The sequence below is a fragment of the Oratosquilla oratoria genome, chromosome 32, assembly GCF_046742065.1.
Source record: "Oratosquilla oratoria isolate Oo_2021 chromosome 32, ASM4674206v1, whole genome shotgun sequence".
NCBI lineage: Eukaryota > Metazoa > Arthropoda > Malacostraca > Stomatopoda > Squillidae > Oratosquilla > Oratosquilla oratoria.
The window spans coordinates 1,829,966-1,844,087 of record NC_134808.1 but is presented as its reverse complement, the minus strand read 5'-3'; the positions used below and the strand labels follow the sequence as shown (position 1 = coordinate 1,844,087).

General features: G+C 43.8%; 2 protein-coding genes across 2 annotated transcripts in view; both read right to left on the bottom strand.

Moving 5' to 3' along the window:
* Positions 1–11,111, bottom strand: part of LOC143041787 (uncharacterized) — an 88,081-nt gene extending 76,970 nt beyond the window's left edge. Inside the window, exons 1-4 of the mRNA XM_076213844.1 lie at positions 10,223–11,111; positions 9,576–10,121; positions 9,118–9,458; positions 8,353–8,930 (exon numbers count right to left, since the gene is read on the bottom strand). Of these exons, the coding sequence (XP_076069959.1) occupies positions 8,353–8,930; positions 9,118–9,458; positions 9,576–10,121; positions 10,223–11,111 (2,354 nt within the window). The remainder of the gene's footprint in view (positions 1–8,352; positions 8,931–9,117; positions 9,459–9,575; positions 10,122–10,222) is intronic.
* Positions 11,112–11,206: 95 nt separating this feature from the next.
* On the bottom strand, positions 11,207–12,193 carry LOC143041786 (uncharacterized). The gene has a single exon (XM_076213843.1). It carries the CDS (start codon positions 12,191–12,193, stop codon positions 11,207–11,209), a length of 987 nt encoding a protein of 328 aa, XP_076069958.1.
* Positions 12,194–14,122: the final 1,929 nt, after the last annotated feature.

The window sequence follows — 14,122 nt, the reverse complement described above, 5'->3', positions numbered from 1 at the left end:
ACCAATATATTTTCCCTTACAGGATGTAATGGAACTGACTAGTGTGGGTCTTGTTGTCTCTTGCAGCCTCCTTTTTTCTTATGTTCTTATGTACTTATTATTGCCGTACAGCTTCACTGTACGTAGTAACGTGACCTGCACGTTACGCATACTATGTATAAATAGAAAATACCTACTGTACTTGGTTTGTCGCTCTTCAAGCGTAATAACTTCATATAAACAATCCCTCTCACTCACTCCTCTTTCTTTCTCTTTCTCTTTCTCTTTCTCCTTGTCTTGATTTTCTTCCTTCCTTTACTCCTCCTCCTCCTCCACGTTCTCTTCAAGATGTGCCTGCTGTTCCTCACCTCCTCCTCCTCTTCCTCCTCCTCCTCCCCCTTTTTCCAGGAGTTCACTGGGTTTGAACGAATGAGGTCTGGCTCCGCGGATCCGGACTGCTGCCATTCTGGGTCAGAGGGTCTGGGATTTAATGCCGGAAGCTAGGAGGGCCTTCAGGAGCCCCCGTCCTTCCAGAACAGACGAAGGAGGCCCTGCGAAGGTGCCTGGAATCTGATGGTAGTATTCCCGGAAGACTTCTTCTTCTCCTTTTCCGCCCAAGCTCTGATTGAAATCATATGGCGGCAGTTAGGATAAGAGGAAAAGGGACAACCGGTACGGAAGGGGCCCTAAAGTCACTAAGGTCTAAAATTAGACCCGTTGATAAAGAAACGAAACGCTTTCTGACGTTTTTGTCATGATGACGTTTTGTGTCGTCTTCATCCTGATAAATGATGTGCAATTTTATCTATGTGTGTCTGAGAGATATATCCCGTTTTGTATGAAGACTACTGCCTTCACTCCACCCCATCGTCTCCCTCGGCTCCCCTTACCCTCTCCCCATTAACCCTCTCCCCTTTCCCTCCTTCCCACTCCACTGTTTCCCCTGTACCCTCCATTCCCACCATTCCCTCTCCTTTCCTCCTTTACCTCATCGTACACCCTCACCCCCACAACTCCCTCTCCCTAGTCCCTTCCCTTCCCTACCCTCCCCCTTCTCTACAATGAACACATTCATCTTATACTGTAGGCACCTGGGGGTTGATCTAGTATATTTTCCTTCAACTGGCGCCAGGCGCTTTTATTCAGCTGAGGGCAATGCTTGCCCTCCGTGGTTGAAGGAGTGTCAATGATACATCCTTCAAGGAATTTGTTTATTGCTGCTGCCAGACGATTTTTATTCATGTAAAGACAAAGTCTGCCGCAGGGTGAAAGGGAGAGGCAGTGCCATAAGCTTTCATAAACTGCAAATACTAGTGACTAGAGAAAAAAACGTTGAAATTAGACAAAAAATAACTTGAAAATTCATTGTGAGACCAAAGTTGTGGGGAGGGAGCTATGAGTGATTTGTTACTAGATTCTTTGAAGGAATAGTGGTTAAGGGAGATGGAGAGATATTTCCTGCATGAGTAGATCGAGGACCGATATTCTTTAGTTGGTTACATTGGGCTGGGTTGGGTTGGGTTAGATTGATTTGGGTTGGGTTGGGTTGGGTTGGGTTGGGTTGGGTTGGGTTGGGTTGGATGGGTTGGGTTGGGTTGGGTTGGGTTGGGTTGGGTTGGGTTGGGTTGGGTTGGGTTGGGTTGGGTTGGGTCGGGTTGGGTCGGGCTGGGTCGGGCTGGGTCGGGTCGGGTTGGGTCGGGCTGGGTCGGGCTCGGTCGGGTCGGATTGGGTTGGGTCGGGTCGGGTTGGGTTGGGTTGGGTTGGGTTGGGTTGGGTTGGGTTGGGTTGGGTTGGGTTGGGTTGGGTTGGGTTGGGTTGGGTTGGGTTGGGTTGGGTTGGGTTGGGTTGGGTTGGGTTAGGTCGGGTTGGGTTGGGTTGGGTTGGGTTGGGTTGGGTTGGGTTGGGTTGGGTTGGGTTGGGTTGGGTTGGGTTGGGTTGGGTTGGGTTGGGTTGGGTTGGGTTGGGTTGGGTTGGGTTGGGTTGGGTGAGGTTAGGATAGCTTAGGTTAGGTTAGAATGGAATAGTTTTAGGCTAGGATAGTTTAGGCTGTGAGAGTCTAAGCTAGGATAGGCCAGGTTAGGATAAGATTGGATACTCTAGGATTAAGTTTGGTAAGGTTAGGTATAATCAGATTTGGTTTGGTTAGAAATTAGCTTAAGTTGAGTTAGGTTAGATTAGGCTAGATTATGTTTGGTTAGATTACTTTTGGTGAAGTTTAATAAGACTAGGTCAGAAATGAAGTATAAAGAGTGAAATACAAGACACGAGTAAAAGATATATTCTTTATGTTAGCACCTTTTATGATGAAATTGTCAAGTCGAAAGGGGGAGAGGGAGCGGGGAAGAGGATATAGGGAGAAATGGAGAGGTAAAATGATGAGGATTGGAAGAGAAGGGGGAGAAGGTGAGTAGGGGGAGCGGGGAGAGGAGGAGGAAGGGAAAGTGGAGTAGGAGGAGATGGTAGCGGCGGGGGAAAGGGAAGTAGGGGTGACTTTTTTATGATGCACTGAATACACCAATTACCTGCTGTTTTACCTTCGTAGGAGTTTGAGCAGAGATTATGGGTCTTAAACAACTTATCGAAGAAGCCTTCAGGTTATAAACGATTTACTTGTTCCTGTACCAAACCTATGCTGCTTTCCAAGTAGGGAATAAGTAAATCATTACCTGTATCAGATGCACATACACAAACGACTTTTCATCTCCCTTACTCCTCTTCTTCACCCTTTTCTAACTTGTCCTCTTTCACAAGTTCTTCTTCTTCCTCCCACTCCTCTATCACCGCAATCCCTCATCGTCCCCTACTTTTCCTCCTCTTCCTCCTTCTCGTCATTCTTTTCCTCCTCCTCCTTCTTCTCTCTGCCCTCCTCTTACATCCGCTCCATTTGCGTATACTTCATTCCTCATCTCCTTCTGTTCTCCCTCTTTTATTTTCCTCTTCTTTTTTCTCCTCCTCTTCCTCCCCTCCTTTTCTTCCTCTTCCTCCTCCTTTTCCTCCTTCTCCTACATTTCTTCCTTCTTTCCTCCTCTTACACCCAATCCACTTCCACCACTTCTCTCCCTGTTCTTCCTCTTTTTCTCTCCTCCCATCCTCCTTCTCCTCCTACTTCGCTTCTTCCTCTCATTCCCATTCGCCTTTTACACCCTCATTTATTCTTCCAACTTCTCCTCTTTTTCCTCCTCTTTTTCCTCCTTCCTCTCCTCCTTCTCTTTTTAATTTCCCTCCTCTCCGCATCGTACACCCACTCCTCCTCTTTCTCCCCGTCGTCCTACTACTTCTCTTCCTCCTCCTCATCTTTTCCTCCTTCTCCTCCACCTCTTCCTTCTTTTCTTCCTTTCCTTCCCCTTCGCCTCCTATATCCACTCCTTCTCTTCTTCCTCTTCCTACTCCTCCTCCTCCTTTTCTATTGCCTCCCCTTTCCCCTTTACCTCTTACGCCTCCTCCATTTTCAAACCCCTTCCTCCACCTCCTTCCGCTCCTCCTTCTCCTCCTCCTCTTCCTCCTTTCTTCCCCGCCTATGTAAAGGTATCCGGTTCACATTTCAGGTAATTAAGTCCTGCGTTTTGCATTTTTCACGCACGTAACAGCATACATCTTTTTATCTTTTTATTTTCATTATGTTAACTGAGGATAAAAGTTTAAGAGCTTTGAACACGATACTTGTGTGGCGATTTTTTTTTCTATTTTCTTTTTTCTTCTTTTTAATTTCTTACTTGTAAACTTGGATGTATGTATTTCAAAAAGTTAGTTATCTTATCTTTATGGTATAAAAATAATTCGGGATATTTCCTGAATTATATATAAATATATATATATATATATATATATATATATATGTATATATACATATATATGTATATATACATATATATGTATATATACATATATAGATATGTATATATATACACACACATACACACATACACACACACACACACACACACACATACACACACACACACACATATATATATATATATATATATACATATATATATATATGTATATATATATATGTACAGATATGACAGAATTGAATATGCACCAAAAAATGTATTTCTGCTCATATTCAATGCTTAATGTTATTCAAATTTACCTAGATTTATGTTTGAGATTACATACAAGATTAATCAAGCATGCCACGAACCAAAGGAGCAGTAGACCTATCTGAACTTCAGCGAGGTCGTATCTTGGGTCAACATGAAGGTGGACTTAGTCAACGCAAAATATCTGAAAATCTTTCAACTCTCCTTTCTACTGTTAATAGAGTGACCACACAATTCAGCAGAGAGGGCAAGAAGGGCACAAAATCTCATTCACATCGTCCCGGGCCCTCAGAAAGAACCTTGCGTCTTGTCAAAAGAAATGTCGAAGAGGATCCACGTTGCAAGGCCTCTGAGATAGCAACACAAGCTAATGTCAGTCCCAGAACAGCTGTCAGGTATCTCTAAAAGCTGGGTTACTATGGCAGAGCTGCAAGAAGGAAACCGCTCTATCGTCCAGTCAATATCAAGCGTAGAAAATTTTGGGGTGTTGAGATGGTGGAGAGATCTATGGCCATTTGGAGCATTGTCATTTTCTCTGATGAGTCACGATTCGCATAGTTTTCTGACAGTGGAAGAGTGTGGGTCTGGAAACTCCGTAGTCAAGAGCTTGACTTCAAAAGAGTGCGGCCAAAAGTGAAACATGGGGGCATTTCAATAATGGTGTGGGGTGCAATTTGGAGTGATGGTCGATCAGAGCCTCTGGAGTGTCAAGGAAACATAAATTTAGGCAAATATGTTTCTATATTAAAGGAAGAACTCATTCCAATATTCTCCAGTGGTAAAATGAATAAAAATCTCTTCATATTTATGGAAGATGGAGCTCCTTGTCACACTGCTCAAGCAACACAAAATTGGTTGAGCCAAAATGGGATCAGGAAACTTCCATGGCCAAGTCAGTCCCCGTATATGAGCCCTACTAAACACCTCTGGGGCATATTAGACCGACAACTTCGCCCCCCCCCAAAAAAAGAAAGAAAAAAAGAAAGAAAGAAAACTCTTACGATTACTACGGGAAACATGGCAAAAAATCCCTCAAGATTATATTCGTAAACTAATCACTAGCATGCCTAGAGGGGTCCTTCCATTGAAAAAAGCAAAGGTGATGTCAACCAAGTATTATTTATTCACATTGTGACCATTTATAAGCGCTTCAATTGAATCAATTGCTTGTTTGATAAATCAAAGTATTTTTCTTGGTGTCTGTTCAATTCTGTATATATATATATATATATATGTTTATATATGTATATATGTATATATGTGTGTATATATATATATATATATATATATATATATATATATACATACATTTACCAAAGGTCTTTTCCCCCTTACACGGGAGGTAGCCAAAAAAACAAAGGCATAAGAAACATTCCCACCCATTCCATCCTCTACATACTCCACTCCCCTCTACCCTATTCCCTCCCTCTTATCTTGGCACCTCCTGGATGACGGGTCATCCCTGCATCTAGTCCACTGCCCTGGGTCAGAAGCAGTGTCGCAAGGCACAGCACATCCACAGTAAGGCCTGTTCATTAAATCGGCGACCCCCCTATCCGTCACCTTATGCAGTAAAGGAGACGGGGAGAAATCCCTACGGGCTGCGTCAATTCATCTCTCATACATACTCTCTCGCCCCTCATCCCCACCCATTCCCCCTCATGCATCACAACATCATCCATACACAACCATTCTCCATTCACCCCCATCTTCTGTTCTCCCCCGTCCTTCCTCAAAAGACGTTCCCCTATTTCCCAATGCCCTTTTTATCCCATCCATCCATTTCATCCTTGATCCTCCTCTCATGTTCACTACTTCCACATCTGCCTTCCACACCTCATTTACTAATCTTTCTTCACTCATTCTTTCCACGTGTCCAAACCATCCTAATATTTTTTCATCAAAACTATCTCCCAACTCCCTTTCCACCCCAATTCTCCTCCTCACCTCCTCATTTCTCACTCTATTCAGCCTAGTAACCCCTATCATAATTCTAGGGCATTTCATCTCAAATACCTTCAAACTCCTTCTCTCTTCCTCTCTTATGTTTCATATTTCTGCCCCATACAGTGCTGTTGGCACAATCACTCCTTCATACAATCTCCTCTTAGCATCCATTCCCAAATATCTATTCCTCATTACACTTTTTAATCCACCAAAGCATTTACTCGCCTCTCTCAATCTGCATTTTATCTCCACCTCCACTTCTCCCTTTCCTGCCACATTCGCAACCAAGTATCTAAAACTTTCCACTCTCTCCAGTCTGTCTCCCTTAATACTCACTTCCAGTCTGCTGCCACTTTCACCCCTTGTACATCTCATCACCTTACTTTTACTTACATTTATCTTCAACTTCCTTCTTTTGCACAATTTCACAATATCTTTCACTAACTTCCTCAATCCCTCTTCTGCTCCTGCTACAACAGCAGTGTCGTCAGCAAACAACAACTGGCTTATCTCCCACTTTTCTCCATTTTCTTTAACCATCTGCAATCCCTGACCCACTACTCTTGCATTCATCTCTCGCACCACCCCATGTATGTATAAATTGAACAGCCAGGGCGATATAACACATCCCTGACGAAGTCTCATCTTTACCTCAAACCCTTTATTCTCTCCATTTCTAGTCCTGACACAAGCTCTATTACTCCCGTAAAAAATCTTGACTACCCTTAACAGCTTTTCTCCTATCCCATATATCTATAATACCTCCCACAATGACTTCTTGTCTATCCTGTCATAAGGTTTTTCCAGATCCATAACAGCCAAAAATACATCCTTACCTTTTCCTATAGCTTCCTCACATATTTGTCTTACCACAAAAATCTGATGTACACATCCCCTACCTGTCCTAAACCCACACTGTTCCTCACCAATTACTCCCTCTGTTCCTTTACTAATCCTCTCATTCAAGACCCTCCCATAAGCCTTTCCATTTATACTTAACAAGCTGATCCCTCTGAAACTACTACAATCACACTTGTCATCTTTTCCCTTGTAAAATGGAAATATACAGGCACTCCTCCAGTTCTCCGGTACTCTACCCTTTCTTTAACAAACATCAAATAACCACACCAGTCAGTCCACCATCACTGTATCTCCTTTTTTCAGATATTCTGTAGGATATCCATCCGACCCATGTGCCACACCCAATCTCAAGATCTTAACAGCTACCTTCATTTAGGTATCTCTCACAGAGGGCTTTGTAGCATGGAATTTAATGAACCACACCCCTAGTTCAATTTCGCCAGTGACGATGTTTGAACCGGCATCCCCTCGACTTTTGTCACAAGGAATGAAGCCCTAACCCGCATGGCCAGGAAGCTTCTATATATCTATATACAATTATATATATATATATATATATATATATATATATATAGATATATATATATACATATATATACATATTCATATACATATAAATATACATATACATATTTATATATATATATATATATATATATATATATACACATATATGTAAAGGACCAATTAGGTCCTTTAGTTCTGAAACTAGGTGCGGACCACCACGGCCTGCTTCAGAACTCTCGGTTCGTGTATAGACTCGTAGGACAAGTAAGAAAAACACAGGACTGCACTGGAAGTTTATAATTCTGGTCCTTCCACAATGCACTATCAAATCAACTTGAAGAATAGGGAAAAACAACACCAACTGTTTCACCTTAGGTTAGTGCGGTCGTAGCTCACTCGAATTGTCTCCACATGTAAACACTTAAATTACTCGTAGAAAGCTTCGGCAGATGATCAGGGTTTTGGAGCTGAGCGATGACGACTCTGGCAGAGCAGAAGGCGAAGTTGGAGACAAACGACGTCCAGTCGATGTAACACGCCAGTTTTAGAGTGGAGAGGGAGTAGTGGACTAGGTGCAGTCACCAAGTTCTCTCTGCTAAACCCATATCTGTCCGGGACGCACGTAACCTCGGTCGTCATACGTGGCAGCTCGTTTCAAGTAAAGCTTCGAAGCGCACTCGAACAGTGCGCTATTTAAGAGGGCTGGTTGTTTAGAAGATTAAGTGGCGATTTTCCCTTACACAACTCCCCCCTTAAAGAGTCTTCCTTTGGAAGACTAAGTGTGGGAAACGCCACCTGAAATTGAGAAGAAAAATTTAGGCTCGACTAAGTAGGTCAGCCCCAATATTGTCAACTCCGGCCACATGTACGATCCTGAACTTGTAAACTTGCAGACTCAGAGCCCATCGTAACAGTCTGTCATTCTTACCCTTGAACGTGTGAAGGTAGGTGAGGGGTTTGTGATCGACTTCGGGAACAAATTCTCGCCCTCTGAGATAATAATTAATCAAACCTTTGGATCCCAAACACAACCGCCAAACATTCTCGTTCAATAGTGGAATACCTGCTCTCTCGGTCGAGAAGTTTCCGGCTGGCGAAGGCAACTGGGTGGGGGTAGTCAAGATGGCATTGTAGTAGGACGGCGCCGAGACCATGATTAGAAGCGTCCGTTCGGAGGACGAACGTTAGACTGCTGTCAGGGAGTCTGAGGACAGGGTTAGAAGATAATACAAGCTTAAGGTGATTAAACAGGGACTGGAGCTCTTCCGTCCATGGTAGAGGTTGTCTGACGGTCTTACTAAGCAGATTAGATAGAGGCCCAGTGTAGTCAGCGGCCTGGGGGATAAACATCTTGTAGAAACCTACCATACCTAAGAATGAGCGTAGAAGCTTTTTGGTGGAAGGGGGTGGTACGCGACACAGAGCTTCCACCTTGTCTGGTTGAGGCTGTAGACAATCCCCACCCAATATGAAGCCAAGATACTGGATGGCTGGGAATCCAAAACGACACTTTAAAATCTTCAGAGTGAGGTGATGGCTTCTAATCCTGTCCAAAAACAGCCCTAAGTGCCGTACAGTGTTGAGACCAATCTGAAGAATAAACAAATATGTTATCAAAATAGAAAGATACATTAGGTAAGCCGGCAAGGATAATACGCATCAGACGGATGTACGTTGCGCATGCAGTGGCAAGACCAAATGGTAAGCGACAGAATTCCATGAGGCCGAGATGAGTTGGGAAAGCGGTCAGGGGTTTGACTCTTTCAGATAGAGGCACTTGGTAATAGGCTTTGCACAAGTCCAGTTCAGAGAAGTATTTCGAGCCGGAAAACTTGTACAAATCCTCTTCAATATTACGTACAGGTTCGGCGTGGAAGACCGTTACCGCGTTCAGCTGGCGGTAGTCTATCGCCATACGATACGATCCGTCAGACTTTCGAACCATTACTACTGGTGAACAATGTGGTGATGACGATCTCTGGATGATTCCTTGTTGGAACAGGCGCTCTACCTCTGATTCAAAGTGCGGTTTAAGGAGGACAGGCACAGGGTAGACCTTCATATGAATCCTATCGGTAGTGGTAAGGATTATATCATGTTCGACAGTCGAGGTACAACCTGGAATATCCGAGAAAACTTCTTTGTATTCACTTACCAATACTTCCAAGGAAGTCTATTGATACCCCTCCAAATTAGGGTTAACGTTTGGCCTCGAATCTGTTTCGTCGGTTTGACCATCAGGGATCACAGGTAGTTGGAAATCTTCTGATTCACTAAGGCAGATCTCTTTGTGTAAAGGGCTATAATCTATAGTGGAGGGTTCATCCAAAAGCTCGGCAAATGCAACTGAAGGACGTCGATAGCACTTTTTTAGCAAGTTGGCGTGGTACAACTTGGGGCCTGTGGGGCTATCAATGACATAGTCCACCTTACCTCTCTTTTTCAGTACTTCGTAGGGGCCCTTCCAGGCGACCAGAAGTTTACTCTCATCGCTGGGTAACAAAATTAGTACTTCATCACCGGGTTGAAATTTGCGATCTTGGGACCTGACGTCGAAATAGGCTTTGTATCGGGCAGTACTAACGTCGGCGTTTTGGGCAGCAATCTTAGCCGATTCTGCCAGTTTGTCTTGGAGTTCGATGACGTAGCTGAAGGTGGAGCGGTCGTCATCCTTAATGCTGCGGTCCTCCCACAAGTCCCGATGTACCAAGAGGGGCCCTCTTACAGTTCTTTCATACAGAAGTTCAAAAGCAGAAAATCCGGTCCGATCGCTGGGGATCTCTGAGGGCAAACAAAGTAGGGATAAGATACCGATGCCAATGGCTCGGGGTTTTTCACTACACATTTTGTTCCCTGGTCAGACAATATTTCTCGGGGAATGCCAACTCTGGAGAAGATGGTGAGGAGTGCTTCGGCTACAGAGATGAAATCGACCTCCTTCAATGGAACTGCCTCTGGGAAGCCCGTGGCGAAGTCAATGAGGGTGAGAATGTAATGATGTCCCTCTGCAGAAGGTGGGGATAGTGGACCGACCAGGTCGATGGCTACCCTAGAGAAAGGTTCAGTAATAATAGGTAGAGGGTGTAGAGGTGCAGGTCTGACTCTGCCCTTACTCGACATTCGTTGGCAGATATCACACGAGCGGCAGAAATCACGAATCTCTACTGCCATCCCAGGCCAGAAAAACTTGTCTGCCATCTTCATAGCAGTTTTTCTTTGAGAAAAGTGTCCCGCTAATGGATTTTCATGGGCAACAGACAAAATGATAGGTCGGCACTCTTTCGGGACAACAAGGGCGAGTTTACCCACCTTTTCAACATGCGTAGATAATACGCATGTTCGATACAGCAAACCATCTATCTTGAGATACTGGAAGGAGGAACCATTCTTCGTCTGATCCATCTCCTCAGATTTTGTTTTATCCCACAATCCAGCCAGAGTGGGACAGGATTCCTGTAGACTACAGAACTCTTCAGGGGTAACAGACAGGGGTTGAAGGGCAGGCATCTGAAGAGGATGAACTCTCTTCATCTTGGACCTGCAAGTCTCGACAGTGTTGATCTGGAAAGTGGACTCTTGAGTTAATGTAGGAGGTGGGACCGTCTTCGTGATAGGAGTAGCGGCGGCAATGGATATTTGCATGCCTGTAGGAAGAGTTAAATGTGTAGTAGTGTCTAAAGAGCTAGCATGGGGTTTGAAAAGAAAGGGGTCAGGTTTACTAGGATCCCGTGCCCCAGGAACGTTGCCGATCAAGACGCTTGCGCACTTCATAGGAGCTCTGACTGCGTCAACCCATCCCTCGTAGTATGGACAGCGTATATAGCAGCGGACAACAGGAAACTCGTTAACTCGTCCCAAAAAGTCTGCTACAGACACAGGGACACATCTGCCTCTGGGACAGCTTCTTCGGAGACCAGGACACAGTTGCATCCAGTGTCCCTGATTATGGTAGAAGTCCAAGAGCCATTGATCGTTCCTGCAACGGTGAAACATGGGGTGGTCCTGTTACTCATGCAAAACCCTACCTTGAATTGAGATTGGGCCTCCTTGTCTTTGAATGCACGGGGATTCTTTGGACAACAAGATCGATGATGTCCTTCTTCGCCGCAGTTGAAACACCTCATGGGCGTACGGAAGGCACCGCCTTTTGTATCTTGATGGGTTGAGCCATGGCTAGGGGGAGGTAAAGATTCGGCAACATTAGTTTTCCTACGAGGAAAAGAAGTCTTACCGGAAGCATAGTTAGTATTCGGCTTTGGATAGGCCTTATGGGCGGAGGCCCAATCATCCGCCTTTGCCACCGCCGATTCTAGGGAAGTTACACTCTGTTCCTTGATGAAGAGGCGTATATCTGGAATGAGAGAAGCAAGGAACTGATCTAAGACAACAAATTGTCTTAGAGCTTCGAATGTCTTGGGGACCTTGCACGCCTCCAGCCAGTTGTCGAATAGCTGTCGTAGACGGGTAGCAAATTGTCGGTAATTTTCTCCGACGCGAATCTTGTCGTTCCTGAAGTCCAATCTATAGCGTTCGGGAGTCTTGTCAAATCCTGTGAGCAATGCATGCTTAAGGAGGGAAAAATTGCTTATCGTTGCCAAATCAAACATAGAATACAATTCAGCAGCCTTACCTGTTAATGTGCTGCCCAACCTGGCGGCAAGCGAATCTTCCTCAACTTGGAGCAGGTTTGCTACCCTTTCGAACCTGGAGAGGTACGAGGCTATGTTTTCTCCTTCTTGGTACGTGGGGAGGTCGGGCCGCTTGACGAAGATGTCCTGGCTAGGAGGCTGGTTACGGGAGTCGGGTGCAAGTTTAGCAAGCTCAATTTCCTTTTCATGTTGTAATTTAGCCATCTTTTCTTCGTGTTCTCGCTGTTCCTTCTTTTCTTTCTCTTCATGTTCTCGCTGTTCCTTCTTTTCTTTCTCTTCGTGTTCTCGCTGTTCCCTCTTTTCTTTCTCTTCGTGTTCTCACTGTTACCTTTCGTATTCTCGCTGTTCCTTATCCCGTTCTCGCTCGCGTTCTTTGGTTCTTTTAAATGCCTGTTGATTTAAAACAAAGCGGCCAATATCGTCACCTTTAAAACCGATGGATTCGGCCTGGGCCTTGAGTTCTTCGATAGAAGTAAACTTAGACATTCTTGGGAGTATGGCTACGATTAACAAAATACTAAGACAATAAACAGCACAAATTAAGGTCAAGTACAGAGGAAAAGTTGTGTAACTGAAGTTAACGAAAAATATAAATACACCAAAATTTCAATACGGAACAAACTATGGTCGTCCAGCTGACGAAAGGATTAATTGTACTAAACAACACCCTACTGACTAAACAAAAACGACGTAGTAACTGGAGCTTTTTGTTTCCGTTGCTACAGTATTACGTAGACTGACTGCCTAGAATCACTCTGAAAGACAAACAACTTAAATGGACAGTTTGCACGCTCAAAGTGCAACAAGCATAGTCGAGCAAAATGCCAAGATGGCAGAAACCACTCGAAACTACAATTTAAATGAACAATTTGCACGCTCAAGGTGCCTGACCACAATCGAGCAAGTGTCAAGACGACAGAAATCACTCTAAACAAATTCAAATGAACGGTTTGCACGCTCAAGGTGCCAACAGACAAATCACCAACCTTACGAGTCGTTACGAGTCTAGTCCTGGAATGGTCGCCACATGTTAAGGACCAATTAGGTCCTTTAGTTCTGAAACTAGGTGCGGACCACCACGGCCTGCTTCAGAACTCTCGGTTCGTGTATAGACTCGTAGGACAAGTAAGAAAAACACAGGATTGCACTGGAAGTTTATAATTCTGGTCCTTCCACAATGCACTATCAAATCAACTTGAAGAATAGGGAAAAACAACACCAACTGTTTCACCTTAGGTCAGTGCGGTCGTAGCTCACTCGAATTGTCTCCACATGTAAACACTTAAATTACTCGTAGAAAGCTTCGGCAGATGATCAGGGTTTTGGAGCTGAGCGATGACGACTCTGGCAGAGCAGAAGGCGAAGTTGGAGACAAACGACGTCCAGTCGATGCAACACGCCAGTTTTAGAGTGGAGAGGGAGTAGTGGACTAGGTGCAGTCACCAAGTTCTCTCTGCTAAACCCATGTCTGTCCGGGACGCACGTAACCTCGGTCGTCATACGTGGCAGCTCGTTTCAAGTAAAGCTTCGAAGCGCACTCGAACAGTGCGCTATTTAAGAGGGCTGGTTGTTTAGAAGATCAAGTGGCGATTTTCCCTTACAATATGTATATATATATATATATATATATATATATATATATATATATATGTGTGTATATATATGTATATATATATATTCATATACATACATACATACATATGTATATATATACATATATATACATATATATGTATATATATATACATATGAATATACATATTCATATACATACATATATATGTATATATGTATATATATATACTTACATACATACATACATATATATGTATATAAATATATATATATATATATATATACATATATGAGGACAGAGTGGAAACGTACATATTCATACAAACACACACACACACACACACACACACACACACACACACATATATATATATATATATATATATATATATATATATATATATATATATTGTTACCAACGCGGCCCCTATGTCATCATGTGACGACATCGTGGTACTCGTGGCGCCAAGGGCGGACGCCACCTGGAGTCACGTGACCTCGAGCAGCGACTGTGATTGGTCGAGGCGTGCTATATAAACACGCTACCCAACAAGGACG

Bases quoted from the DNA above. Each gene is read 5' to 3' on its own strand.
- LOC143041786 (XM_076213843.1), bottom strand. From the start codon at position 12,193: ATGGCTAAATTACAACATGAAAAGGAAATTGAGCTTGCTAAACTTGCA.